At 36.3% G+C, this 27,336-nt stretch overlaps 5 protein-coding genes across 6 annotated transcripts; 2 read left to right on the top strand and 3 right to left on the bottom strand.

The window, feature by feature from the left end:
* Positions 1–1,341: 1,341 nt before the first annotated feature.
* Positions 1,342–11,378, bottom strand: LOC124534911 (3'-5' RNA helicase YTHDC2-like). Its single transcript, XM_047110955.1, has 12 exons — positions 11,004–11,378; positions 10,534–10,760; positions 9,998–10,099; positions 9,449–9,595; positions 9,077–9,224; positions 8,344–8,491; positions 7,040–7,215; positions 6,408–6,520; positions 5,899–6,040; positions 2,735–5,022; positions 2,180–2,307; positions 1,342–1,652 (listed from the first exon to the last, which is right to left on the bottom strand). Exons 1-12 carry the CDS (start codon positions 11,215–11,217, stop codon positions 1,412–1,414), a joined length of 4,074 nt encoding a protein of 1,357 aa, XP_046966911.1. The 5' UTR covers positions 11,218–11,378; the 3' UTR covers positions 1,342–1,411.
* Positions 11,379–11,720: 342 nt separating this feature from the next.
* LOC124534683 (RNA-binding protein NOB1) lies at positions 11,721–13,369 on the top strand. The gene has a single exon (XM_047110663.1). It carries the CDS (start codon positions 11,903–11,905, stop codon positions 13,196–13,198), a length of 1,296 nt encoding a protein of 431 aa, XP_046966619.1. The 5' UTR covers positions 11,721–11,902; the 3' UTR covers positions 13,199–13,369.
* LOC124534684 (FAM172 family protein homolog CG10038) lies at positions 13,202–15,204 on the bottom strand. The gene is made up of 5 exons (XM_047110664.1): positions 14,934–15,204; positions 14,391–14,691; positions 13,839–14,190; positions 13,589–13,673; positions 13,202–13,470 (listed from the first exon to the last, which is right to left on the bottom strand). Exons 1-5 carry the CDS (start codon positions 15,085–15,087, stop codon positions 13,385–13,387), a joined length of 978 nt encoding a protein of 325 aa, XP_046966620.1. The 5' UTR covers positions 15,088–15,204; the 3' UTR covers positions 13,202–13,384.
* Positions 15,205–15,598: 394 nt separating this feature from the next.
* On the bottom strand, positions 15,599–22,445 carry LOC124534587 (syntaxin-18). The gene is made up of 3 exons (XM_047110508.1): positions 22,372–22,445; positions 16,007–16,820; positions 15,599–15,898 (listed from the first exon to the last, which is right to left on the bottom strand). The coding sequence occupies exons 2-3, from the start codon at positions 16,796–16,798 to the stop codon at positions 15,710–15,712; spliced, it is 981 nt and encodes a 326-aa protein (XP_046966464.1). The 5' UTR covers positions 16,799–16,820; positions 22,372–22,445; the 3' UTR covers positions 15,599–15,709.
* A 345-nt stretch (positions 22,446–22,790) lies between these two features.
* LOC124534586 (m7GpppN-mRNA hydrolase) lies at positions 22,791–25,567 on the top strand. 2 transcript variants are annotated; one of them, XM_047110506.1, is made up of 5 exons: positions 22,809–22,851; positions 22,943–23,053; positions 23,375–23,537; positions 24,466–24,684; positions 24,786–25,567. In XM_047110506.1, exons 2-5 carry the CDS (start codon positions 22,980–22,982, stop codon positions 25,467–25,469), a joined length of 1,140 nt encoding a protein of 379 aa, XP_046966462.1. In that variant the 5' UTR covers positions 22,809–22,851; positions 22,943–22,979; the 3' UTR covers positions 25,470–25,567. The 2 variants fall into 2 exon arrangements, with proteins under 2 accessions (XP_046966461.1, XP_046966462.1); XM_047110505.1 differs by having other exon boundaries at positions 22,791–23,053; positions 24,786–25,566.
* Positions 25,568–27,336: the final 1,769 nt, after the last annotated feature.

Below are 27,336 nucleotides of genomic sequence, written 5' to 3'. Positions count from 1 at the left end.
TTTTTATAGAGATCAAGGTCATCTATCACATATCCTTAAATAAATATCAAGAATATTACGATCTGTACAAAACTTAACAGTTCTATGTAATACAAGCTTTCCTAGTACAATAAACAAATTTTATTACCCTAAATTTGTAAATAAAATTTCATGCAATGGACAATTTAAAAATCAACAAAATTGACCTTATTTCCATCACATAGGGTACAATTTATTACTAATAGTACATTTATATTTAAATATCAATCAGCAAGATCACTATTTTAAATTTTCTTTAAAATAAAACAAATAAATTCATTTTAACATTATGGTAATAAAGTGTCAACAAAGTACTTTATAATTGAAACTATGTATTATTATATATTTTTATAAATAATATACTATATGAATGTGACAATAATACTATATTATTGTCGTTTTCATTGTCTATAATGCGTGCGTCAGATAAGACATATAGCCTACTCCAATCGAAGTAGGAATAAAGATAAAAAAACATTAAACTTACGTATTTTTCGCGTTTTGCTAATAACTCAGCCATATTGTGCATTACTGTGTTTATGGTTTATATATCATTATTTATAACACTATTACGATTAACTACTTATTTAAGTTTACTTCCAGAAGTCCGATAACAGTTTCGCCAACGTTCAAAACGCATGTTTTTCGCAAAAAAAACCTTATTTATCATATTTTGATCAAACTCTCGCAATTTGCTGTCAAATGCTGTTTATTCGGCTTTTCTCCTCTTACGGTTGGAATAGAGTATATATATGACATAAATTATAATACTTTTCGATTAATGTATAAATGTCACAAGAAACGCAATGTTGTAAATAAAAATATTTATTAACTTTATTACAAAATTAATCGTTAATCTTATCAAAAGTAATAGCTTCATTGCTACGAGCACCTTAACGAATATATTCTATAATCTTTAACGTTGTTTAATTAGTGCGGCTAGTGCATTTAGTGCATTTAGTGCGACTAGTGCGCAAGTCACCTAGCGGCTGGTCCGTATACTTAACCAATTCATATTGATATAAACAAACAACCATTAGTATAGTTACTAAGCTATAACTAGCATAACGAAGCTTAGTTCTTTCAACATTCATAGACAAATAATTTATCAGGTGCAACCATGCGTTGTACATACGTAGAGGTGTATAGATTACAGTAATCAATGAGTGAAGACGATTCGTTTTTTATACATTTCTGAGTGAATACTTAAATCAGGACATGTTCTTAAAAGTTACATAATATATAACGAAGCGTTGGAAGTCACAGAGCAAGCGGACGCGTCATCAAATCTCAGTCATTTTCAAGTTGACGCCAGTCCGTTGACCGTTTTGCCTTTAGAGTATAAAGCGAACTAGAGTCCAAAGTATTTTGGTCGCCCGTGTCGATTACGTCACTATAGGTCACCGGAGTGCTTCTGAATGGGTCTTGGTTGGTGGGGGTGGGCATGCTGCGAGTGCTGACCATGTGTGTGCTGTGCGTGCTGCGAGTGCTGGCCATGTGTGTGCTGTGCGTGCGGGTGTCGCCTGCGGGAAGTGAGCGCTGCGAGCATCGCCCGCCCCGCCGCGCCGCACAGCTCCGTGCCGTCTCGCGCGCCCGCCACGCGACTGCCGCCCGTCAGGGAGTTCGCTATGTGTCTAAAAATGGACACCGATTATTTGACTGGTCTTACAGTTTTAGACTTCCGACGAGGTGTTTTACTTGGTGGTAGGGCTTTGTGCAAGCCCGTCTGGGTAGGTACCACCGAGTCATCAGTTATTCTACCGCCAAATAACAGTACTCAGTATTGTTGTGTTCCGGTTTGAAGGGTGAGTGAGCCAGTGTAACTACAGGCACAAGGGACATAGCATCTTAGTTCCCAAGGTTGGTGGCGCATTGACGATGTAAGTAATAGTTAATATTTCTTACAGCGTCATTGTCTATGGGTGATGGTGACCACTTACCAGCAGGTGGCTCATATGCTCGTCCGCCAACCTATACTATAAAAAAAAAAGAATCCGAAAAAGCTAGTTACGATTTGTTTAAAGTGTGTCTGTGTGCAAATAACTCAGATGAGGGGCATATCCTGATCGGATAAAGAAAGAGATTAAATTTCTTAGCGCGCTTGTTATAGGCAAAAATGATCACTTAGACTATTACATTAACTTAGGACGCTGGTACTAACCGCAGCATGTGGTACGGAGCGTGCTGCCCGCTGAGCCAGTCCAGCGCGCCGGAGTCCATGAGCGCGGCCGCGCCCACGAACTTGGAGGCGCTGGCCACTGAGAACAGCACCACCACTCGGTGACCCTCCTGGGGAAAGGACAGAGTCAGTGCGGCGCTCCTCGGTGAGGACAAAGTTAGATTTCTTTTTCTTAAGTCAGAGGAAGAGCATTGATACGACATACAAACAAACGATAAGAGAATATATTCAAAAATAATTAAGAAAAGCAATATAATAATAATAAATATAATAAATATGAGACAACATCACATACATTACTCTGATCCCAATGTAAGTAGCTAAAGCACTTGTGTTATGGACAATCAGAAGTAACGACGGTACCAACACCCAGACCCAAGACAACATAGAAAACTAATCTACTACATTGACTCGGCCGGGAATCGAACCCGGGACCTCAGAGTGGCGTACCCATGAAAACCGGTATACACACCACTCGACCACGGAGGTCGTCAAAAATGCATGTAATGAGGAGTCAATGTTAGGGCGAGGTGTCACCTGTTGCGCCTTCTGCAGCTTCTTGGCGGTGTTCTGCGAGAAGGCGAAGGTGCCGCTGGCCTGCGCAGCCTCCACGGCGTGCACGTCGTCGGCCTTGGCCACGAAGTAGCGCACGCTGCCGTCGCTGGCCTCCGCGTACTTCTCGATATTCGCCAACAGAAGCTTCCCGTTGGGCGACATGGGGCTCTTCGGCCCGCTGTACGACTGCGGCGAGAACCCCTGCGGCATGCCGTCGCTCCTCCAGCCCGGCCTTTGGCCGTTCCGGTACCCGTAGTTGTTCTGGTAGTAGTTGTTTCCGTAGTCGTTTTGACCGTACTGTGGATAGTACTTGTTCTCGTGCCGGTACTGCTCCTCGTCGACGCGCATCCGCCAATTGGGTGAATCTAGCGTCAAAGGTTTCGGCCTCTGCCCGATGCCGCTCGGTTGAATCAATCCTATGTTTTTCTCTTCAGCGCCGATGACGTGCACCACTGTGCTTAAAATTTGCTCATCCAGCGGACTCATGGGTTTGGCGGGATTCGACATGCGACGGAGTACCAGTGCGCTGAGCTTTTGCCTCAGGTAGTACACGCTGATGGCGTCGGACGCGTCGGCCGTGAACGCCATCCAGTCGTCGAGGGTCAATACTGCCGTGTCCGGCGAGGAGTTGTTCTCGTCTGCTTCACTATCGGAATCGCTCGATAGACCTGGAGGGTTTGCCCTCTGAGTGAACGCCCCGCTCTTGAGTCTCAATGGTCCTCCGAATAGAGCAACTGTTAGTGGAGTTACCAGAGTATTACAGCGAATAAAGCAAAACCGCCCAACACGCGATATTTCCTCAAAAACAACCCAATCAGTCGGCAGGTTTTGAACCGACTTTTGCGATCCAGTGACACCACCTCCCCGGTGTAGGGTAGAACTTGGATGAAAGGCTACTTTTACTTCTTTAGAAGTCCTCAACGTACTCGAGTCCCGATCTACCCTCGCTATGGAGGGGTAGAGGCCACTCACCAAGACGGCTTTAACAACGTGCCACTTCTCAGAATTTATATTTACATCTTTTATGTCCCCGGAGCCTCTGGCTTTAACGAGGCATAGAGCCCTAAGTTGGGCCAATAATTGGGATCGGAAGCCCACAATCATTTCCATAGTTGCACCGCAAATCAAATACTTCGCGCAGAAAGCCTTCTCCGTGCCATTGGCTCTAGCGGCCTGCCAGGCTTGGAATGCCCTGAGCAACGCCATATGGTCAGAGAAGCAGTCGGCGGCAAATTCTTTCCTGGCCAATCCACCCTTTTTCCTGTTTTCGGGATTCATCGATATCTGGAACGGTTCCTTGTTGGCTAAGCTACATACGATTGTCAAGATCGGGTCGAGGCATTTCATGACACACGCGTAGAGCAGCATCTTGCCCAGCTTTGGTTCGACTGTGAGATCGAGCAAATGCTGACCAATCTCCGTTAAATCTTCCATAGAGGTCAATGCTCCGATCGTTTTCAGTAAAGTGACGGCATTGCGGACGGCCAAAAATGAGGGCGGTTCTAGGGCTTTGGCTAAGAAATCGGCTATCGGCGTGTTGCCCGGGGCTAATAATTTAGTGTGGAGGCACAATTCTTGTAGAGGAACTCTGAGTATCTCTGGCACGGAATTGAGGGGTAGAGTTTTGAATCTCCGCTTGGAGCACATGTGGAAGCAGTGGCCGGGCTTGGTCCTGCCGGCGCGGCCCGCTCTCTGCTGGCAACAGGCCCTCGAGGTCCACACGCACTGCAGCGAACAGACCCCACCATTGGACTCGTAGTACTTTTCCTTCACCTTGCACGAGTCTATGACGTACACGACATCGTCGATCGTGATGGACGTCTCCGCGATATTGGTCGATATAATAATCTTCCTCGCATTCGGCAAAGGATTGAACACCTTCTTCTGGTCCAAAGTTTGCATATTGCTGTGCAATGTGAAAATCTGGTACTTCATAACGTTCATTTCCGTGCAGCCCTGGATTAAATCCCTGAGGGCGACGATGTCGTCGTATCCCGGCAGGAATATCAAAATGCTGCCCTTGGGCATGTTCATGTGTATGTGCCTGACCAGTGCCAGCATCAGGTCGTGGTCGATCAGCTCCTCGGAGAAGGCGTGGTTGTAAACGTCCAGAAGGAAGTCGTCGGCCGAGGTGTCCTCTTCCTGGCCGCTCTTGGCCTCCTCCGAGCGGTCGAAGGTCGCCAGCAGCTTGGCGCACTCCGTGTGGCCGTTTTCGACCGCGTGGTCGTACGGCGTCTTACCGCTCTTATCCTTTAGTGTCGGATCGGCGCCTGAGGACACAAAAAATTAAAATGAAAGTAATATTTGTTGGAGAAGACTACAAGCTGTTTTGAATTACTTTTCAATTAACATCAAGGCAATGAACTTTTTATGTGCGGATATTTTTATACTTGATGTCTACCTATTCTTATTGCAATTGAAGGAGTAAAAGTAAACTCAGATATTTATATTGGATGTGATTTGCTAATAGTTACTACTCATACATACACATCTAATTCAATTTGTTAAAGCTCGATGTTTACTCTTTTTAAAGTTGTAAAGACCATAGAAAAATATATTTAAAAAAAATCACTGTGGTCATCTTTAAGTACTGTGATATTTTTTGTACCTTCATTCCATTACTGACCACAATCCCAAAAAAGGTTATTGGCCAGAATCCCTGTTTAAGAGGGGTGATGCAGTCTTTTATTACATGCTAAAACAAAAGATCATACCATGGGCATTACAAATTAATAGTCTACGCACTAATCGAGATTCGAAAATGATCACACAATTGGCCAAAGCGAGGTCGTGCCACACAAGAAGGTAAGGTATCAGCTAGGTGCGGGAGTGCGGTACCGGACAAAATGATCACACGATTGGCCAAAGCGAGCTCGTGCTACAAGAACTTAAAGTATCAGCTAGGTGGGTGGGTGTATTTTTGTGATCACACGATTGGCCAAAGCGAGCTCGTGCTACAAGAACTTAAAGTATCAGCTAGGTGGGTGGGTGTATTTTTGTGATCACACGATTGGCCAAAGCGAGCTCGTGCTACAAGAACTTAAAGTATCAGCTAGGTGGGTGGGTGTATTTTTGTGATCACACGATTGGCCAAAGTGACCTCGTGCTACAAGAACTTAAAGTATCAGGTAGTGTGTGTGCGGTACCGATGCGCAGCAGCTGCTCGGCCACGTCGCGCAGGCCGCGCAGCGCCGCGCCCGCCAGCGCGCCGCGCCCGCAGCGCGAGTGCGCCAGCGACGCCGGCACGCCCTCCGACACGAACATGTACAGCAGCTGGCTGAACGAGTCCTGCGGGCGACCCCCCCCCGTCAGTCTGTGCTACGCTACTAGGGGGAGCATCGCATGCCCACTTACAACAACAACAGCCTGTAAATTCCCACTGCTGGGCCTCCTCTCCCTTTGAGGAGAAGGTTTGAAACATATTCCACCGCGCTTTTCCAATGTGGCAGAATTTCTATGAAATTTGTCACATGCAGGTTTCCTCACGATGTTTTCCTTCAACGCTGAACACGAGATGAATTATAAAGACATATTAAGCACATGAATCAGCGGTGCTTGCCTGGGTTTGAACCCGCAATCATCGGTTAAGAGTTACACTTAAAAAATATCTATTTATCTTACTCCGAAGTAATTGTTAGTTACTTCATTAGCTTACCAGGCTGCCTTCGTTGAAACACTCGTCCAGGAATTCGTCCATGTCTGCCTGGAGAGCTGGGTCAATAGTCTCCTTTTCGTCCTTGTTGATCTCCTCCGTATTCTGTTTTTGTCCTGAAATCCGAAATTATTTTTTTTTACTTTGTACTATCCTACAAGCTAACAAGGCTCTACCCATCATACTCCAAACAGAATAGCAAAAAGTATTATTATATTGTGCCTACTATAAATACTATGTCACATAATTTTATTATTCAGTATTGTAATAGATACTCAATTAAACAGACTTGATTCCTGCTACGGCTAGTTATTTCACGCTTACCAGATAAGGTACTAAACTATAAATACAATATTATAGTGGTACGATAAATTATTGATGAAACAGATAGATAGATAAACTTCTTTATTGCACACACGTAAAGTTGACAATAAGTAAAAGAAATTGACAAGAGAAAACATTAGTATGCAAAGGCGGTCTTATCACTATTAGTGATCTATTACAGACAACTTCAGGAGTAAAAAGCTATTATATTAGTAATAAGTTAAGTGCATAGAAAGTTGTTGAAACAGCTTGTGTAACATGAAGACAAATCTTTAATTTTCACAATTCACAATACATTAAGTGCGTGTTACCTTCAAGGTGTGACCAGTAACTCTGGCCGCTTTTGAGTTTAGCTTTCAGTTCTCTTTCAACCTGAACCATCTTCTTGGTGGTGTACTTGGTCATCTTCAGGATATCCTCAAGGTAGTAACGCTGGACTTCGTGAAGGCGACCGGGGATAGTTATCACAGGGCAATTATTGAAATATCTGTTTTAATGAAATAAGAATTTGTTCATTTCAGATTAATAATTAAAAGAAACTTTTGTCTGTATATTTTATACTGCTTAAATATACTTATACCATTAGTAACTATAGTCTGTTCGCGTTAAGAATGCAGTGAGTTGTCATTGTTTACCGGCCTGACTCCGCCCCCTTTGACCAATCAAATCTTTTCAAATTACAAAGTCAAGTTCACATTTAATTAATTATTAACTGATATTTTTATTTTTATAATTTAAATTTTGTTCATTTAAATATTTATATTTAATTTATTCAAGCTGTACACGTAATAATTAATGTAACCTATAGCTACTAGATGACGTTATGTCAAAATATGTAAATTTCTACATCGCGATGGCAAGATTCGCAAACGATTGTATATACCTAGTGTTAAGAATTTCGTCGATTAAACACCCCGATTCGCTTTTTTACTTTAATGAGTATTTTTTAAATTAATTATAATTAGTCTTTAAAACAAATATAAATTGTTGGAATTTTAACACAAATATGCATACACCTTCACCCTGCTGTTAAAAAAGATTTGATTGGTCAGGGGGCGGAGTAAAGCCGGTAAACAATGACAACTCACTTCATTCTTAACGCGAACAAACTATAAGTTAACTTTAACTTAAAACATTCTTTTACATAATTTTCGTACCAGTACCCTCGTCGGAATATAAAAACTCTTTCGATTTATTATTAGATTTAACTGTAAACTAGAAATAAGTGTTTAAAGTATATACAGACATATATTAGATCAATATTTAATATGTATGTATAACTTGGTGGTAGGGCTTTGTGCAAGCCCGTCTAGGTAGGTACCACCCACTCATCACTTATTCTACCGCCAAATAACAGTACTCAGTATTGTTATGTTCCGGTTTTCCGTTCCGGTATGTTGCAGTTGTGAGCCAGTGTAAGTACAGGCAAGGGACATAATATCTTAGTTCCCAAGGTTAGTGGTGCATCGATGATTTAATGAATAGTTAATATTTCTTACAGCGTCATTGTCTACGAGTAATGGTGACCACTTACCATCAGGTGGCTCATATGCTCATCCGCCAACCTATACAGTAAATAAAAAAAAATATGTATTCAGTTTTAACGAGTGAGTACCTGGAAAATATCTGCGTGTCCATGGTGGCAGACATGAGCACCAGCTTGAGGTCTTTGAGCCGTCCGAGCGCGTCTCGCAGAGCCACCAGTAGGAAGTCGCTGAACTTGTCACGCTCGTGCACCTCATCCACCAACACATGCGTCACACCTGCACACACACACACCGTCACAGTAAACAGGTATAGTACGACACAACTTAGATATCGCATCGGCAAAATTCGTAAAACCAATCACATCCGAATTAAGTACACTATCTGATGCTACATCTAATTTGTGTCTTACTATAACTGCTATTGTTACAGAGCCAGCATCAAATAAAGATATTGGAAAGGAATGAAATACATCTGATCATCTGATCTATACATATAATAAAATTTTAGTGTCTATTTGTAATATGTCAAAACAATATCGCTTTATACTAAATACATATGTATGCATACATGGTACAGTAAACTACATATACCAAAATAACATTTTTTACAATATTTCTGTCTGTCTGAATAATCTCTGAAATGGCTGGACCGATTTCGATGGGACTTTTAATGGCAGATAGCTAATTTAATAAAGATTAACTTAGGCTATTTTATTTTAGAAATAGATATAAACATTTTAGATTAATTCAAACAGACACAAAGTTGTGGGTTATACCAAAAGAGTGGATATAAAAGCATTTTCACTTAAACATAAGGAGATCTTAAAGCTTTATTTGGTAACTTGGTACTTGTATACTGACCAGTGAGAGCAGTATCACCACCCATGAGAGTCCTCAACAGTACACCATTCGTACAGTATGTAAGTACAGTCCGAGGACTCACACGCGACTCCAACCTTATCTGGTAGCCAATAGACTGGCCTATTTTCTCCATTCTCTCATAAGCCACCTGGAAGTAAAAGAACACATACATTTTACATAGATGCATACTATCCAATTTCCTTTAAATGGTGGTTTTGTTACCCCCTTGTATTGATTGTATAACAATCTATGTACATTTTATGACAAGTTTTATAGAGCACCCTGATAACAGCTGTGTGTGTGGGGCTCTTAAATAATACCTTCAGATTTACAAATCAATATTAACTATTTAAAGCATCAGTAGTAATTTACCCTCTCGGCGACTGAGACTGCAGAAATTCTTCTAGGCTGGGTGCAATATATCCTGGCTGGCTGCTTGTGCTCTTGGCAATAGTCTAGCACCAGTTGCGGGAGCTGTGTAGTCTTGCCGCAACCTGTTGCACCCGCCACAATTATTACCTGCAATTCCACATTTAAATTTTTTAAAATAGTATATAATTTTATGAGTTAAATGTGCCAATTCTATATAGCATATAATGAGTCGAGATGGCCCAGTGGTTAGAACGCGTGCATCTTAACTGATGATTGCGGGTTCAAACCCAGGCAAGCACCGCTGTTTCATGTGCTTAAGTTGTCTTTATAATTCATCTCGTGCTCAGCGGTGAAGGAAAACATTGTGAGGAAACCTGCATGTGACAAATTTCGTAGAAATTCTGCCACATGTGCATTCCACAAACCCGCATTGGAACAGAGTGGTGGAATATGTTCCAAACCTTCTCCTCAAAGGGAGAGGAGACCTTTAGCCCAGCAGTGGGAATTTACAGGCTGTTGTTGTTGTTGTTGTATATAGCATATACAAACCTGATTATGTAGAATTGCATTGAGTAAATCTTGTCTTTGCTCATAAACTGGTAGCTTCTCCCTAAACTTCAGTAAATCTGGATTATATGTTGTATTTGGTATCTGAAATATAAACAAATATTTAAATTTAGAATCAAGATTATTGATAATTTATATAAGATTGCACAAGTGATTGAAAGCAATGGAAAGACTAATTAATCAATTGTGCGATCATAAAACTTATATCTATAAAGTAGACAATTAGAAGAATGGAATTTTAAAAAATGTTATATTGTTCTCATAAATGTATAAATATAATTATTTTTTTTTAATGAATTCTGTAACTCGGCAATCTGTTTTAAAATAAAACCCATTAATTTGAGGAATCTCAAACTATGTCTTCTTAGAAGAAGGAATCCTGTGAGCCCCCTTTATCTAATATCACTATGTTACACCAAGCTAGGCATATATGCCCTTTCAATTGGAATGTGTGCAATTGTGGATTTTAATAATAAATTTGAACATATTTGAAAAAAGAAGTGTTTACAATTCATTACCTGTGCCACACCATTATTTAACTGCCCCAGTGTTTTATGGATTAGCTGAGGAGCCCGTTCTTTTTCAGGAGATAAAGACAAATCTTCCTTTTCTTTGGCCGTGATTGGAAATGCATTGAAGACTTCTTTGATAACACATCGCATGTTTGAATCAAGTATGAGCTTTGCATCATTTTGTATAATAGTTGATCCCACTCGCTTGTATATAGTTAAATACCGATTCACACCTAAATATAAACAATATGAATTTTATTATCTTGCTTAATATTTCAAATATTGAGCAATAGGTTATAAATGAGAACCATGACTACTATTATGGAAAAGGTAATTTTAATAAAAGGAATAAGAATAAAATCGAATTCAGAAACAAATTTAAAAAAATATTATTTAAAAATAGAAAGGTAGATGAAAAACAACATTGAAGAAGAATTTATGTTGTTCTAAAAAGGAAGAAAATAAATGGAAATAACCTTTCCCGCGCGATTTAGACTTCAACCCCAACTTGGCGACAGTCTCGTGAATGAATCCTCGTTCTTGGGCCGATAGAAACGTAGGAAACTGAAGTTCTGTTTCATTTTCGTCATTTAAAAACTTATCCAACTGTATCTTCAAAGCTATACTTACAGACTCGGCTATTGGAAAATGCTTATTACCTAAATTACGCTTACCCTTCTTTGAACTCATTTTATATTATACTAATAAATAGAACAATACGAAATAAACCATTGATGACTAGGTTTTAATATATTTTACTTTATTTACTCCGTTATATTGGAGAATAAATAACAAATGACAAAAATTGGTTATGGTAGCTATTTCAGTTACAGGTTGTGTTGCCATTTCGCGAGTGGACCGAGCAGAGCCAAAACATACTTTTGGTTTCAATGATTATGAAAGCGATCCTTCCAGAAGTATTTTTATAGTAACATACTTACAACCCACATAGGTAGAATCTACTTAAATCGTGACCTATTCCTTTTTTGAGTTGCTTGAGTCGGATATGTATTATTTAAAAAGTTGCGATCTTCTTCAATCGATCATTTTCGAATTACTTCAATATATTTTGACAAGTTCCTTATTATTCTCAAAGTACGTGTAATATAATAATAATCTATAATGTTATACCTGGATTAAAATGGCAAAAACTATCTTTGCCATTGCTACTTTAAAAAATAATGAAATGTCAATGTCAATAGTCAATTTTGTAAGCAAAACGCACGTGGATTGTTTTGTCTTATTCCATTCTAAGCAATTAAGTAATTATCAAAAATAAAAAAATAAGTGACTTATGTTATTATGCCTTATTCTTAATCATTACAACTAATTACTATTTTGATTTAAAAGTATTTGCATAAAGCTACTTGCAAAGATGTCAAAGAAAGTGAATCATTTGGTTGTGGATACCACTGCTTTTATAAAAGCGGCCAATTTACAATATATTGCTGAGTCAATATACACAATTCAAGAAGTTATCGATGAAATCACGAACGACAGACAGCGCCGAAAACTTGTGGTATTACCATACGACTTGAAGGTTAAAGATGTTTTTACTGAAAATATCAAATTTATCACAGAATTTTCCAAAAAGACTGGTGACTATACCAGTCTCTCAGCGACCGATATCAAAGTCATGGCTTTAACATATCAATTGGAGAAGGAGATTTTAGGTACAAGTCATCTCAAAACGGAACCCACAATGCAGAAGACTGTCAAGGTGTCCGGACTCTCTGGTTTTAATTCTAACAACGAAACTAAAGCAGAAGTTGAAGTTGTAAATACTGCAGACTCCACAACTGAAAGTAATCAAAATATCAACATTACAACTAACGGTGAAGAGATGTCTAAAAATATAGATGAAACTGTTATTACTAAAGCAAGCAATGATGAAATAAATGATGACAATATTGAAGAAAACAGAATAGATGAGGCAATAGCAGAACAAATCAAGAACATGGATTTAAGAGAAGATAATGAAGTTGATGCATGTATTGTAAAAGTATCTGATAATGAAGAAACCGATAGTGAACAAAGCGAGGAAGAATCTGACAGTGATGATGGGGATTGGATTACACCAGCAAATTTAAAAGAGAAGAGAAAGGAAATGGAAGAAGGAGAATTTGAGGATAAAAATGTAGAAGTTGCTTGCATTACATCAGATTTTGCAATGCAGAATGTTTTAAAACAGATTGGTTTAAATGTAACATCAATTGATGGTAGAATTATTAAGCAACTTAGGACATTTATTTTCCGTTGCACCACTTGCTTTAAAACAACTAGTGTTATGACTAAACTATTTTGTCCTAAATGTGGTCATTCTACACTCAAAAAAGTGGCAGTCAGTGTGGATGATGAGGGAAATCAACATATTCATATAAATGGACGGAAGCCTCTTTCAGCCAAAGGCAAAAAGTTCAGTTTGCCCACACCAAGAGGTGGTCAGCACTTTCAATATCCCATACTTACTGAAGATCAACATATCCAGAAGAAATTTGCAACAAAATTAGCCCGTAAAAAAACAAATGCCCTTGATGCAGATTATATAGCAGGATTTTCACCCTTTGTCATGAAAGATGTTAACTCAAAATCTGCAGTTTTGGGTGTAAGGGCTGACAAACAGGACATTAAATACTGGATGAAGCATTACTCAAAGGGAAAGAAAAAATGATAGTTTTAAAAAGTATAATATGTATATTTATGATAAAATACTTATTTTATAAGTAGTCTGCTAAGTAAAAATATATAATTGCTCTGTTTAGTGTAAAATGTTGTAAACAATACATTTTTGTGCTTAAAAGTAACTATTGTAAAGATTATATGAGCACTTATTGAGGTTTTATTACTGTTTTATTTATCACTTTTGTTCCTTTAATATTTCTTCAAAATATTTAAAAACTGAATCAATACACTTGGAAGAAGTCATTTCATGTTTTGGATGACCTGAAATAAAAAAAAAAATAAACATCATTATTTTTTCAACAATATTTTTTTTTTAAATGTCAACATAATGTTTATTTCAATAATGTCTCAGTACATATTAACATTTGTTATGGTTTACCTGCTGAAACCCTGTAGATATCAGAATTAGGAGTTTTCATTGGAGTATCCAGTGGAGATGAACTTGCTACCCAATTTCGTGAAATCTTTAATAACAAAAACATATTAAAACAATGCAAGATTTTACTGAATTCATTAACATTTATTTTATATAAATGTTATAATTATATTTTATCAGGAAGTCAACATAAGTTATAAGAAGACGACAAATAATATTCTATTAATTAAAAAAAAAAAATTAATTAATTTACCTTTAATAAATGTTTCGATATTTTAACTCCAGAATAACTATGAACAGAATCAGTTAATGCAACAGCCTTCACTCTCTTTTCAAACTGTTTCTTTTGGTTATCTGCCAGAGAAACAGTTAATATCCCTCCATAACTATGTGCTACGATAACTATTGAACAAGCTTTTGTTTGTGGAATGTATTCTTCCCATACATATTTGGCGTGTTCTTCAGCACTACCAGTATGTGGTATCTTTTTGTCTTTTCTGTAGTTGTCGTTTGAATTAAGAACCATGATTCCATAACCTCTAGCTTGAGCTTGTCTTATGTATGGAATTTGAGTACCAGTCTGTATAGAATCATTAATTATTAAGCTGTAAGAGGGAGAGACAAATGTTATATAAAACTGTCAGTAGGTATGATACAACCATATGTGTAAAGATATTTTTTTTTTCAATCTCATATATTATCTAACATTTTATAAGTTGGTCTTTTAGCTGTGTTACATTTAAATTTGGAACACATATTTGAAGAAGTATTTATTTATATATTTAGGTGAAAATAATATACTTACGACCGAGCCCACTGTCCTGCTCTCACAACACCTGATCCATGTATCAGAACCATCAGCACATCTTTCTTATCATAATCCTTTGATACAAATATAAATGTGCCATTTTCTTCTGTAGTTCCTTTGGGTACCGGAAGTTTTATTAAGTTCTCCTGTGTTTCAAGCAAATGGTACACATGCTCAGTTACTGCTGCTCCTAGTATTTCATAATGTGCCTGACATTCTTGATGATCATTACTTATGTTAAATTGAAATGGTTCATCACCAGGCTCTCCATTATTGTTAACTTTTCTTAACTGGCCATCTAAATAGTATGTTTTTTTTTAAAGGACATATTTGATAAATTGATTTATTTATAATTATTACTTTTATAGATATTTTTAAGAATATTAAATATAATTTAACATATAAGTAATATTAGTAATATACCTTACAAAGCGCGAGGTATATTATAAATTATTGATAAAAATATATTACACATATTTAAATCTGTGACAACGGTTGAAGTTACTATAAAAATAATTTTAATAAAACATAAGTATTTACCGGTATTAAATGCATATCCCAAGTCCGCGATACTTCTAATAGAGGACATTTTTGTCACTTTAGACAAGTAATAGTTTGAAATATTATGAGTGAATTTCCTTTTAGACAATACAAGCGCCTTATATACTATTGACGAAATACGTAGTGTATTCATTAATCAAGTCTAATATATTTTTTAAGTTACATAAAACACGACACAACCTAATAATATACAACCTCTATTTACTTTTAAGTTATCAGTATCACCGGTTCAAAACAAAATATTTGATTTGACTTTGACAAGTATTATTTTGTTTTTGCTATTATTTTTGAAAAGGCAAAGATTCTATTAAGTACTGCCTCATTTTAGCCGTCTGCTATTGTGCCTTATTTTCTTGTTTATTATGTAATTTATGTACTCGATTATTACTTATAGGTGAAACCATTTTTATTGTGATTATTTTTTGCTTAGGAAATATTTATTGTTGACAGTACTTTTCGTGTTATCCAGGGTTCAATTTAAATTTTAATGCTGTTACCAGGATTTGGCAGGGAAATTTCAGTAGTTCCAAATTAAAAAAATATTGAGATCAAAGAAAAAAATGTACTGTCCTTGTCTTAATATGTAAATGTGTAAAATATAAAATAAACTCAATCATTTTTAAACAAAAAAATAAACATTATTTATTAAAAAGAAGCATAATAATATTCTACAACATTTATGAAATAAATTCATTCAGACTTTAGACTATATTATAAACATCACTTTAAATTACAATATTTTAAAATAAATTAGATTACTCATTGTACCAGTCCAGGAATAGAAGTGTAAATGACATTACAAGTAAAAAGAACAAAATGTAAACCCTTAAGCCGGCATTCCTTTGGATAGCTTGCTTTATTTGTTCATTGGCATCTTTCATTGTTTCCGTTGTGCCAACAACTGTGGTTGCTATTCTATCAATATCTTGTTCTTGTTGTAGGACCTAAAATTAAATATTTAAGATTTATAAACACTGTTTTAATTATAAATTTTGATTAATAAATAAAAAATATATATTATTATTAATAAATAATAGTTTATGTCTAGATACCTTTTCAGTGAATATTTCTTGTAATTCTGCAATATGGAGTACTTTACTTTCAATTTGTCTGACTTCTTCTGTCATGCTGTTCAGCTCATTCAGTAGCTGAATGTTCTCTGATTCAAACATCTGGAGTTCCTCAGCGCTGAGTTCCCCTTCATCAGACATGACCGCTATTTCATTTTCTGTTAAGTCCATTTTCGTTTTAGCGCTGTCTACTTCCTCTGTTTCACTGTTTTCTTTTTCTTCTTTTTCTATGACTTTGTTATTATCATCTATGAATGGATTTAATATATTAGACTTTGTTTGTGGCAGTTCCAATCTTGATAATTTTCGAATATCTAAGGCTTTCTTCACTCTCAGAGCTTTTAATTCACTGTGTATTTTACAAACAGCTTTCAAGTACGAATCTATAAGATCAATTACAGCGTCCATATATTCTCGAGTCTGTTGAGCTACTGCAAGCTTACGATTATCATTTCTAAATTCTTTTAAAAGATGTGAACAGGTATTGATTATTCTTTGCGCTCCTGTGTCGATCTGGTCACGTTCAGCTTCGGACATTTCGTCACCAGTTACATTATTGTAGAAACTTAAGTACCTCTCTCTGTGCTCCAGCAGAAAGTCTCGAAGTTTTGTTATTTGCGAGGATATATCCTTGGCTGTTGCCATGAAACCCGTTTTCGGTTTACTTTTAAGTATACGTTGTTTGTCATCGCTTGTTGGGCTTTGAATACCAAAGGCTTTATTACGAGTTCTTACTGTTTTAATACAAGCCCTAAATAATGGTGTTATATCCATTTTGTTATATTAAATTAAAATCCTAAACTTTTTTTTTTTTTTTTTTTTTAATATATGGCTTTTATTTGTGCCAAGAGAGCACAGATTATTTCGCCAATGTCACGTGCGATGGAGAAGACACGATGGAGATTGAACGGTGCGGTCGAGATTGCAGGCTTAAATTAATTTTTAGGGCACAATAGTAGTAGACTCTCTGTTAACCCATAACCTAAAACAATACAATATATAAATAATTAGATAAACATATTACAATATTATTAAGACATCAAATAAGAACGATCACAAAAATATTTACAACTTAATTTTATTACGCTCAATATATTTACATAAAAATTTACAAAGTGGACTAAACACATACATTAACAAACATTCAACATTAATAGGGCGAGGAACTTTGGGAGGGAGAACGTCATATACGGGGTGGAGGAGATTGGGGCAAGAAAACAGTATATGGGATAAGGAACCTTCGTCAAGGCCACATTCACACAAAGAGTGATCTCTAACTCTAATTTTACAAAGATGAACGGGCGTACATGCATGTCCAAGGCGTAAACGGCAGATAGTTGTGGTGACCCAACGTTTAGCTTGCCTGTGATGAGAAAACCAAGGTCGCCTCGGAATAACTGGTTGTAGACTTGCGTAAAATCTACCTTTAGATTTTGATGAAACTTCCCAAACAGAGTTCCAGGATTTAACAAGATGAATTTTCGGTAGAGCACACAAGTCCTGTGTTGAGTTTTTAAAATGATCAAGAGAGCCAGTCGATATCGCAGATTTAGCAAATGAATCTGCTGCATCGTTGTCGGGAATACCAGAATGGCTTGGTATCCAGACAAGCGATAAATCTAGCCCTTTTTGATGACAAGAAAACAATGCTTCCCTGATCTTAAGGATGATGAAAAACTTTCGTTTACTACGAAACGGATTTTCCTTAATTGCCAACAGACAACTCAAAGAGTCTGTCAAAATTATCGTGTGTCTGAGGTCATGGGAGTGGACAAAAACGATGGCTTCTAAAATTGCAATCGCTTCACCGGTAAAGATGGATGATTCAGGAGGGGATTTAAATTGAAGGACAATTTTGAATTTGGGGATCCAACAGGCTGAGCCGACGCAGCTTTCAGGGGATAGTTTAGAGGCATCAGTAAATATAAGTAAATGATTTGACCAATTTTGATGAAGAAATCTTTGAAATTTAGAGTTTGTATCAGGGGCCCCTTTAATAAGACCAAGATCTGTAATGATTGACGGATTATAGACTAGAGATCTAAATGGAGTGGAAAAAAGAGGATTTGACTGGAATCTTAAAATAGGATGTGGGAGTGTAGTAAATTTAAAAAAACTGTCTAATAATAAGGATAGACTTCTAGAGCGAACGCAGAGTTGGGACAGTTCGCTTAGACGGGACCAAAGAGGATGAGAGGATAACTGTAAAGATTTTACTACAAAACGGTCGCATAAAAATTGTCTTCTCAGTTGAAGCGGAGGATCAACACATTCAACCTGCAGAGCGTTAGTGGGAGTAGTTTTCATAGCTCCTAGGATTATTCTGAGGCATTTGTATTGAATTTTATTAAGTTTTTCAGAAACGGATTTATTAAGTGGTTCTAAGACAAATAGTCCGTAGTCTAAATGACTACGAACTATTGCATTGTACAGTAGTTTAAGAGAATAGGGGTGAGCTCCCCACCAGACTCCTGAGACTGCTCTAAGGACGTTAATACCCTTTTCACATTTTTTAATAACATGCTCAGAGTGACAAATTCCATTCAGTTTGTTGTCGAGAATAATGCCTAGAAATTTCGTCTTGTTGGCAAAGTTGATGCGTTGATCCCCAAAAAACAAGTCGAAGACAGGAATTTGTCTTTTTCTAGTGAACACAACTGCCTGAGTCTTATCAATAGACAAAGACAGGCCATGGTCAGAGAGCCATAGGTCAAGATAATGCAAAGCAGAGTTTAATCGCAAAGTTAAATTTTCAACAGATGTAGATTTAAAATATAAAACGATGTCATCAGCATATTGAAGTATGTTACAGAAATTATTCACAGACAATTCGAGATCATGGGTATAAATGCTATAAAGCAGAGGGCTAAGGACTGAACCTTGCGGGAGACCTTTCCAGACAAGCCTGGGGGGAAGAATACAATTTTGGTATTTAACAGAAATTGATCTGCAAAAAAGCAGATTACATATGAAATGAGTAATCCTCGGAGGGATACTCAGCTGTTGCAATTTTTGCCTGAGTACCGGAAGAAGAACATTATCATATGCAGAAGTAATATCTAGAAAAACACCCACAAGGTACTCTCCGTTAGAGAAGGCTATTCGAATGTCTGTCGTAAGAATGCTGAGACTATCAAGAGTGCTCAAACCCTTTCGAAAGCCAAATTGAGAGGGCGAGAGAATATTTCTGCTTTCCATTATCCATTCCAAACGGTTTTTTAGGAGATGTTCAGTAACTTTCACTAGTGTAGACGATAAAGCAATGGGTCTATAAGAATTGGGGTCCAAAGGGCTTTTTCCCGGTTTTAGTATGGGGATAATAATTTGGGACTTCCAAGATTCCGGGACGATTCCTGTTGAGAAAAAAGCATTAATTATATTCAGATAGACGCATTTAGCTTTATCACTGAGGTTTATTATAAAGGAGTAGGGCACGCCATCTTCCCCTGGTGACGAGTCCTTCAGTCCGTTCAGAGCTGTGTGTAGCTCTGAGATAGTAAACGGACTATCCATATCATCTGAGGTAGATGATTGAGTAAAATTTATAAAACTATCCTGGCATGGAACAAAGGGGGGTGCAAGTTTGGTAGTAAAATCATTAAGCCATACGGACGGATTATAGGCGTTTGGGTTATCAGAATCAAGGGAGCGACGAAATCTCTTAAGATTTCTCCAAACTGTTTGAGGGGGAGACCGAGGACTAAGGGATTCACAGAAATTGGTCCAACCCTGTTTTTTCTTTCTGGAAAATAGTTTTTTAATTTTGGCATCTATATGCTGATATTTGATAAAATTTTGTGGAGTCATAGATACATTATATGACTCTTCGGCTTCAGATCTCTGTTGGACTAAGGAATAACACTCTTCATCCCACCAAGGCGGAGAGATGCAAAATTTTTTATTAAGATTTTTTTGTGGGAAATGGGAATCAGCGGAGGATTTAATAATATTAAGAAAAAGCTCGTAGTAAGCAAGAGCATTTTCACCATTCACAAAATCAGGGAGAGAGCTTAACATGACATCAATAGAGTTAGAGTATCCTGACCAGTTAGCATTATTAAGCCTATATTTTAGAAGTGGGGATAATTTGGATGGAGCAATGGATCTGTTGTTTAATGAAAGAAGGATAGGGAAATGGTCGCTACCAAACGTAGATGGGAGGATATTCCAAGATATTTGAGAGGAAAGGGATGGGGAGGCTATGGATAAATCAATAGCAGAATTAGGATTCTGATTAGGATAAACCCTACGAGTCGGCGAACCATCATTGAGAATGCAAAAGTTTACATCATCAATAATGTCCACCAACAAGGGGGCAAATCCATCACAGAAATAGGAACCCCATAATGTATGGTGGGCATTAAAATCCCCCATAACAAGAACAGGGCTTGGGAGGGAAGAAAAAATGGAGTGTAATTCAGGAACAAGTGAAGGGTTAGGATGAGGAATGTAGATAGATAAAAAGGAGATGTTGAAGGCTTTGATAGCTACAGCATTGATTTGCTGGCTAAAAGGAGGTAAGGAAATTTGGGAGAAAGGAATGGAGTGCCTGATCAAGATGGCACAACCTGCATACCCATCATTTCTGTCATCCCTCAAACAGGAGAAACCCGGTACCCGAAAACGAGAGCCGGGAATCAGCCATGTCTCAGAGATGGCAATAATGACAGGTTTAAATGAATTAATAAGTGAGAGGAGTTCAGGTTTCTTACGACGGACGCTTTGACAGTTCCATTGAAGGAATCTGATTGGGGCCATTATTAAGGATTGTAAATAGCTGGGATAAATCATTGGCAACGTTGGACGGTAATGGGACATCATTACATGTACTGAGGATATTTAGGAGGATTTTGGTGAGTAATTCCAATAAATTAGGATTATTATTAGGTGGGGAAGGCTGAGGAACGTTTAGAGCGCAACCATTAGGAGAGGAGGAGGGGCAATTGGCAACTATGGCCTGATGGGCATGTTTATCATACCCCTTTCCTTGAGGAAGTCTAGGGGAGGGAGAGCGGACAACGGTTTGTCTGTAAGATTTAGTAGGACTAGGGGTGGACCTCGAAGGACCAGGGGTGGGTGGGACGTATGCAGGAACAGAGAACAACTCTTTTGCTACCTCAGCATAGGATCTGCGGACATTAGGGAAGCGAGAGGCAGCTTCCATGTATGAGACATTATCTTGTGCCATTACAATTTTAATTGATTGCTGACGAGAATACTCAGGGCAATCCTTATCTGTGGCAAAGTGTTTGCCAGAACAATGTAAACATGTAGAATTATCTTTAATAACCTCACACGAATCACCCGTATGAGATTGAGAACATTTAAAGCACCTGGGAGTAGATCTACACTGAGTCCGAACGTGGCCATAACGACAACAGTTTAAACATATTATTGTGGGGAGATTGTATATTTCAACGGGAAGGGATGTATGAAATGAATATATTTTGCTAGGAAGGATTTGACCTTTAAAAGTTATGACTACCGATTGAGTTGGTACCCAAGACACAACTCCTTCGTTAATAGTCTTCCGGTTAAGACGCCTCAATTTTATTACTTCCCCACATCCATGAGGAAGCTCAATTGATTCAATGAGATCCTCCATAGACCAGTCCACTGGGATGCCTTTTATTAGTCCCATTCTGGTAATGTTATAAGTAGGAAGGCTAGCCGTATACTTACACAATGCTAAGACTGGGTTCTTTAAAAAACTATTTGCAGCTTGTGCTGAAGCAAACTGAATTTCAATTTTGTTCCTTCCAACATTTTTGACACCATCATTCATAATAGAACCAATCTTGTGCTTATGAAGAAATTGTCCGAATTTAATGGCTCTAATTGAATTACCTGCAGCTGGATCAGCTACTTCCCGAGAGACGTGGACAATGAAGGGACCTTTGTCGTCATCCGTGTAACTTTTTGGGCCATCAATAAAGGAAGGATTAACATAAACATTCTGGATAGAGGCACTAGCGGTAGAAGGGTGGATAACTGTTTTCTTTGAAGAGGAATCAGGAGAGCAAGAAGACTTATCGCCGGAGCGTTTGCGAGAAGAGGATGTTGGAGGATCAGTTTGACATTCTGAACCCCCGGGATCAGGAGGTTCGGGAGGTGGATCAACATCCATTATAAACTAACTACTGTAACTTAACTAATATACTATAACTATAATCAAAAGTAAATAACACTTACCGAAACCGAATTATGTTAGTAAAACCCAGAAACCATAAAATTAAACTATTTGCACTGAAAATTCATAAAAAAGTTACACAGAATTAATATAAAAACACAGATATCTCACTAACACGTGTGTCAACCAAAGCTAACGCAAGCGAAAAAAAACAATCCTAAACTTATGCTAGACGAAACAATTCGTATTTTGCGAGTGACGTTGGTTAATACTTGTCAAATTGACAGTGTAGTAAATACAATATGATATTAAAAAACGCACAAAGAAAAATTTATACAAGAATGTCTATTATTATTCCGAGCATAGAATGGTTAAATATTATCTTTTTTTTTTTGGAAAATATCATATTTTGTTTTTGTATTAATAAAATGATAATATGTTTCATGTTAATACATCGAATAAAATCTCTACCAAGCAACTCTTATTCCATGGAACTATTCAGATGTTTTGTTAAGAGTTTTGATACAGTTATTTATATCTGTATATATGTATCCAATAGATATTTAAACTACATGAGGTTTATAAATACATATTTATGTAATTTTATACTCTTGTTGTACTATTCCAGCGCTTAGCGCTAGCAACATTGCTATTGACAAACAAAACAATAATGCGTATATACTGTGGGTACAAAAAAGTAAGATTCTTTTTATTAAAAACTTTACGATTTTGCAGTAATCATTTGCTAATAGTTAAATAGTCTACTATTTTTAAATTACATTGTTTAGGACTTTTTTAGAGTTAAATTTTTAATAAATCAAGAATATGGCTACAGCAGACAATAGTTCACGTCAGGGGAAACACTCCATTCCAATTGAAATATTAGATGATCTATGCAGGTAATTAAACGAAATTTAAATAATACAAAATCTAAAAACGTCTGGTTTTGGAAAATAAATATAAGAATGTCAAACTTTGAATTCGAACATCATACTTTTTTGGTTATGTTATAACAAAAACCTAAAGGAAACAAGTGCCTAATAATTGATTAAACGCGTAGTGAAAAGTTTTATTTTTCACATTCTATTTTATATTACTTTTGAATGTAAAACGGACACTCGTCAAAGATATGTAACATACTATTTAATATTTTCCAATTGTCTTATACCTTGACCTATTTGAAACTGAAGATCTTGTTTTGATCTAAAGTCTTTTGACAGCCGATTCATAATCAACCTGCCTCAAGAAGACAGAGGCAACTTGGTTCGAATCTGCTTCCAAATTGAGTTGGCCCACTGGTTCTACTTGGACTATTATTGTACTGATGAGAGTAAGAGACTTAATCCATGTGGTATTCGGGACTTTGCGGCACATATATTTCAGGTATACATATTTTCATTAATACATACTTCTGTTAAGTTTCCAATAAAAAAAATCTAATAAGTATCTAATATGAATCATTTTCCAATACATAATTTTAAATGGATAGATATGTTGGTCTTGCAGTCATAAGCTGCCAATCTTTCCATCCTGGGTTTAATTTCAGGGAACCAATAACATAAAAGTTAGCAAATTTTTCTATCCATAAACTTAGTGCACTACACTTAGTGCTTTGTGGGGTAGTAAAACAGAGACTCAAAAAGTATATAGAAATCTGTATTCTGTCAAATTTCCATCCCATCAGATAATGATGTTTAGAGTGCATTTGTTAAATATGTACAAAAAATGTCATTTATAATATCAGCAATAATAATGATTTCTAAATGTTGAGAATCAGATTGATTGAAAGTCAGATTGCAACATAATTGCAGTTTGCACAATAATTATGTTGTGATTTTACTTTGGAGTTGAGATTGTTTTTAATTTTCATAAATATATTATAGTAAGTTTTAAACACATCTTTTGATAAAAATCATCTATAATATCTTTTTATAGTCAGGTTGGTTATATTGACTTAGTTTGTTCTGAAATGTGTTTTAAAAAGGTAATGTTAGTAAAAAGAATAAGCACTTTTGAATCGTCATTTTACAATTAAGTGTTTAGGAAAGTATATTCTACCGAGATATAACTAATTATTGAGATGATCACCAGTTTTGAAATACATTAATAACAAAAATATGTTAATTGTAATAGTATGTAAACAATAGTTGTGAAAATGACATGTTCAAGAAAAAACTTGCTTACTTTCTTTTCTGATTCCTCAAGGTCCAATTAATTTCCTAACTGGTGATATATTTTTGACTATCAATAAGCAAGTCTTAATGTTTCCTATATCGAATAAAGATTATTGACTTTGACTATTAAATTCCAGCATGTCCCTCAACTACGAGAGCATATCAGCAATCTTGATGAAGTGTTGGATAATTGGCGTGAATACAAACAGACAGTACCAACATATGGAGCTATCCTCCTTGACACTGAACTGTCCCATGTGCTGCTTGTACAGTCTTACTGGACCAAGGCATCCTGGGGGTTCCCTAAGGGCAAAGTGAATGAGGATGAGGAGCCATGGAAGTGTGCTGCTAGAGAGGTAACACCTTATATATTATGCATATTTCTACTACAAAATAATTAGTAAGAACTATTTATGGTTGACAATCTATGTATTAATTTGTCATTATCTCATTGAAGGTGCTAGAGGAGACTGGATTTGATATAAGCAATCTAATTAATAAACAAGATTATATTGAAGCGATGATACACGATCAAATCGTCCGCTTGTACATCATTGCGAATATACCACGCGATACCAAGTTCCAGCCGCGAACGAGAAACGAAATAAAGGCCTGTGAATGGTTCCCACTAGCCGACCTACCGGCAAACAGGAAGGATATGACACCCAAAGTGAAAATGGGTGTCAGCCCCAACGCGTTTTTCATGGTGCTGCCATTTGTTAAAAGGATGAGACGATGGGTCGTTGAAAGAAATCTAAAAGTAGGCAGACGAACGAGACACAAATCAATGGGCGACATTGAATCGTGTAAAACAAAGAACAAAACAATCTCACAAGGTCTGCAGAATGAAATACAGGAGTACCAGCAGAATTCTGGACACAAATATACAAGTAATAATCACGGTAACCATTCAAATACGAAGGCGAATGGTAACAATGGCGCCAATCCGAAAAAGAGCGGGAAAATGACGAAACGTCAACTTTTCACGCCCCAAAATACACATACTAGTAATTTCTCTCCCTTATTAAAAGATAACAGTCCGGCAGAAGATGTTGAAGAAAGTGCGTATTTGAACTTCGTCGCACCATCTTGGGCCAACTTTAAATTTGATAGACGCGCCATCTTGGAATGTCTTACTTGAAAATTAAATATTGTGACTAAGGTTGATCTCACTTCTAAAGACTTGTTCCTTATATAACAAGCTATTATTCGTTTTTGAAAATATAATTTTCTGACGTATAATAAATAAATAAATAAAAAAGGCCTTTTATTCCATGCATGCAAATGTACATATCATGTTATACAGTTTTTTTGTTTAATTTCCTGATGTATATTGTTGTATTGTGTATATGGTATGCAAAAACTTAAAATCTTTGAATTGTTAAGTTTATTCACATTTCTGTATACAATTATGTATACAAGTCTCTATATCTCTAATTCAAATCCAACAAAGGCTTTCCTTTTTATATATATGTCTGGACACCAATATCAAATTTTGAGTTTGAAGACGATGTTAGGGTAGGCATTGCTTTCTGCCTATTAAAACTTTTTTTTAAATAATCATTACATAGTACTTTACCGTTGTCTGTCCCTATTCAAAATAACGTAACGGATTTTGATGCGTTTTTTTTTTAATAGATAGAATGATTCGAGAAGAAGGTTTTTCTATATAATACGTGGACAATACAGTAAAGTAACGTTGACAATTTTAGAATATTCTACTGCGATGTCATAATAAACAAATTCTGTAGTATATTTAGTATCAGTATTATTATATTATATACCCGTGCGAAACCGGAGCGGGTCGCTAGTTAAACATAAAGTATACACTCTTTTATTATATTGCAAGAGATATCTTTTTCTATTACCTTTTAATTTGAGTTTGAGTTGAGTTTGAGTTCCAAACATTATCTGTGTCATAAATGTGCGGAATTGCAAAGACGTATAAGTAATTTATGGTTGTAGAGCAAAGTGTAAAGCGCACACGCGTCCATCAATTCGCGGGTTATCACGGACGAGGTTAATTATAATTATGTACTTCCACTGCGCAGTTCTCTTGACTAAAATAATTATAATAAATTAAATGATTGAAAAATGATGTTCATTATTATTTTTTTAATTTAAAAAATAATTTTAATCATTAAATCTTGACACCAGAAGACTATGCAGTAACAAATGAAAATTTCATTAAGGATAATAAATATTAATTATCATTAAAATATAAAATCACTTCCAATAAATTTCTCGTCCTGACAGGTAAGAAGTATTTAGTATTTGCTCGGGCCGTTGCAGAATAAGCACACAAATAAATAATACCATTTTTATTTTACTATTATACAGCCCAATTAACAAAATATCACATCAAAATATAAGAAATACAATAATTTACAAACGTTCTGTAGACAGGTCATTACAATAATTAACGTCCTAAAATAATAAGTTTAATTTTACCTCATATAGAAACTTTGATGGCGTGCATTTTTAACTTATACTAAAACAAAAATTCATATAGTATTTACATTTTTTTTTTCATAAACAATAATTGTCAATACTGGTCTTCGATTTATAAACATTCGATTATCACAAAATATCAATATTTATGCTAGTAATTTTTTTTAATGAGATATAGAATAACAGTATTTTTGGTTAAATAATATCAATCGATTTTAGTGCACGATTCGTGTCTATTTGCTAATTGTTCGACACATGCGAAACTGGAAGAACGAAATATTTATAAAATAAGACAGTTCAAATAGAAGATGGTTTAAGTGAAAGTGAAGTAAGAAAAAATGTAGTAAAGGATTTAAAAAAATAAAAAATCGATTTAAATAACATTAAAACCAAAAATATTTACAAAACAATATTTTATACAAATTAGTCTAGATTTAAAATATTTATAGGTATCAGAAAAAAAAAGAGGAAAATTCGCGCCAAATTTAAAATAAGAACAAAAGCTGATTTTCAAAAAAAGGACTATTTGAGCTTTAACTCATTGTTTGGTTAATTTA

Source organism: Vanessa cardui, chromosome 13 (assembly GCF_905220365.1).
Source record: "Vanessa cardui chromosome 13, ilVanCard2.1, whole genome shotgun sequence".
NCBI lineage: Eukaryota > Metazoa > Arthropoda > Insecta > Lepidoptera > Nymphalidae > Vanessa > Vanessa cardui.
This window is presented reverse-complemented; position numbering and strand designations above follow the sequence as displayed.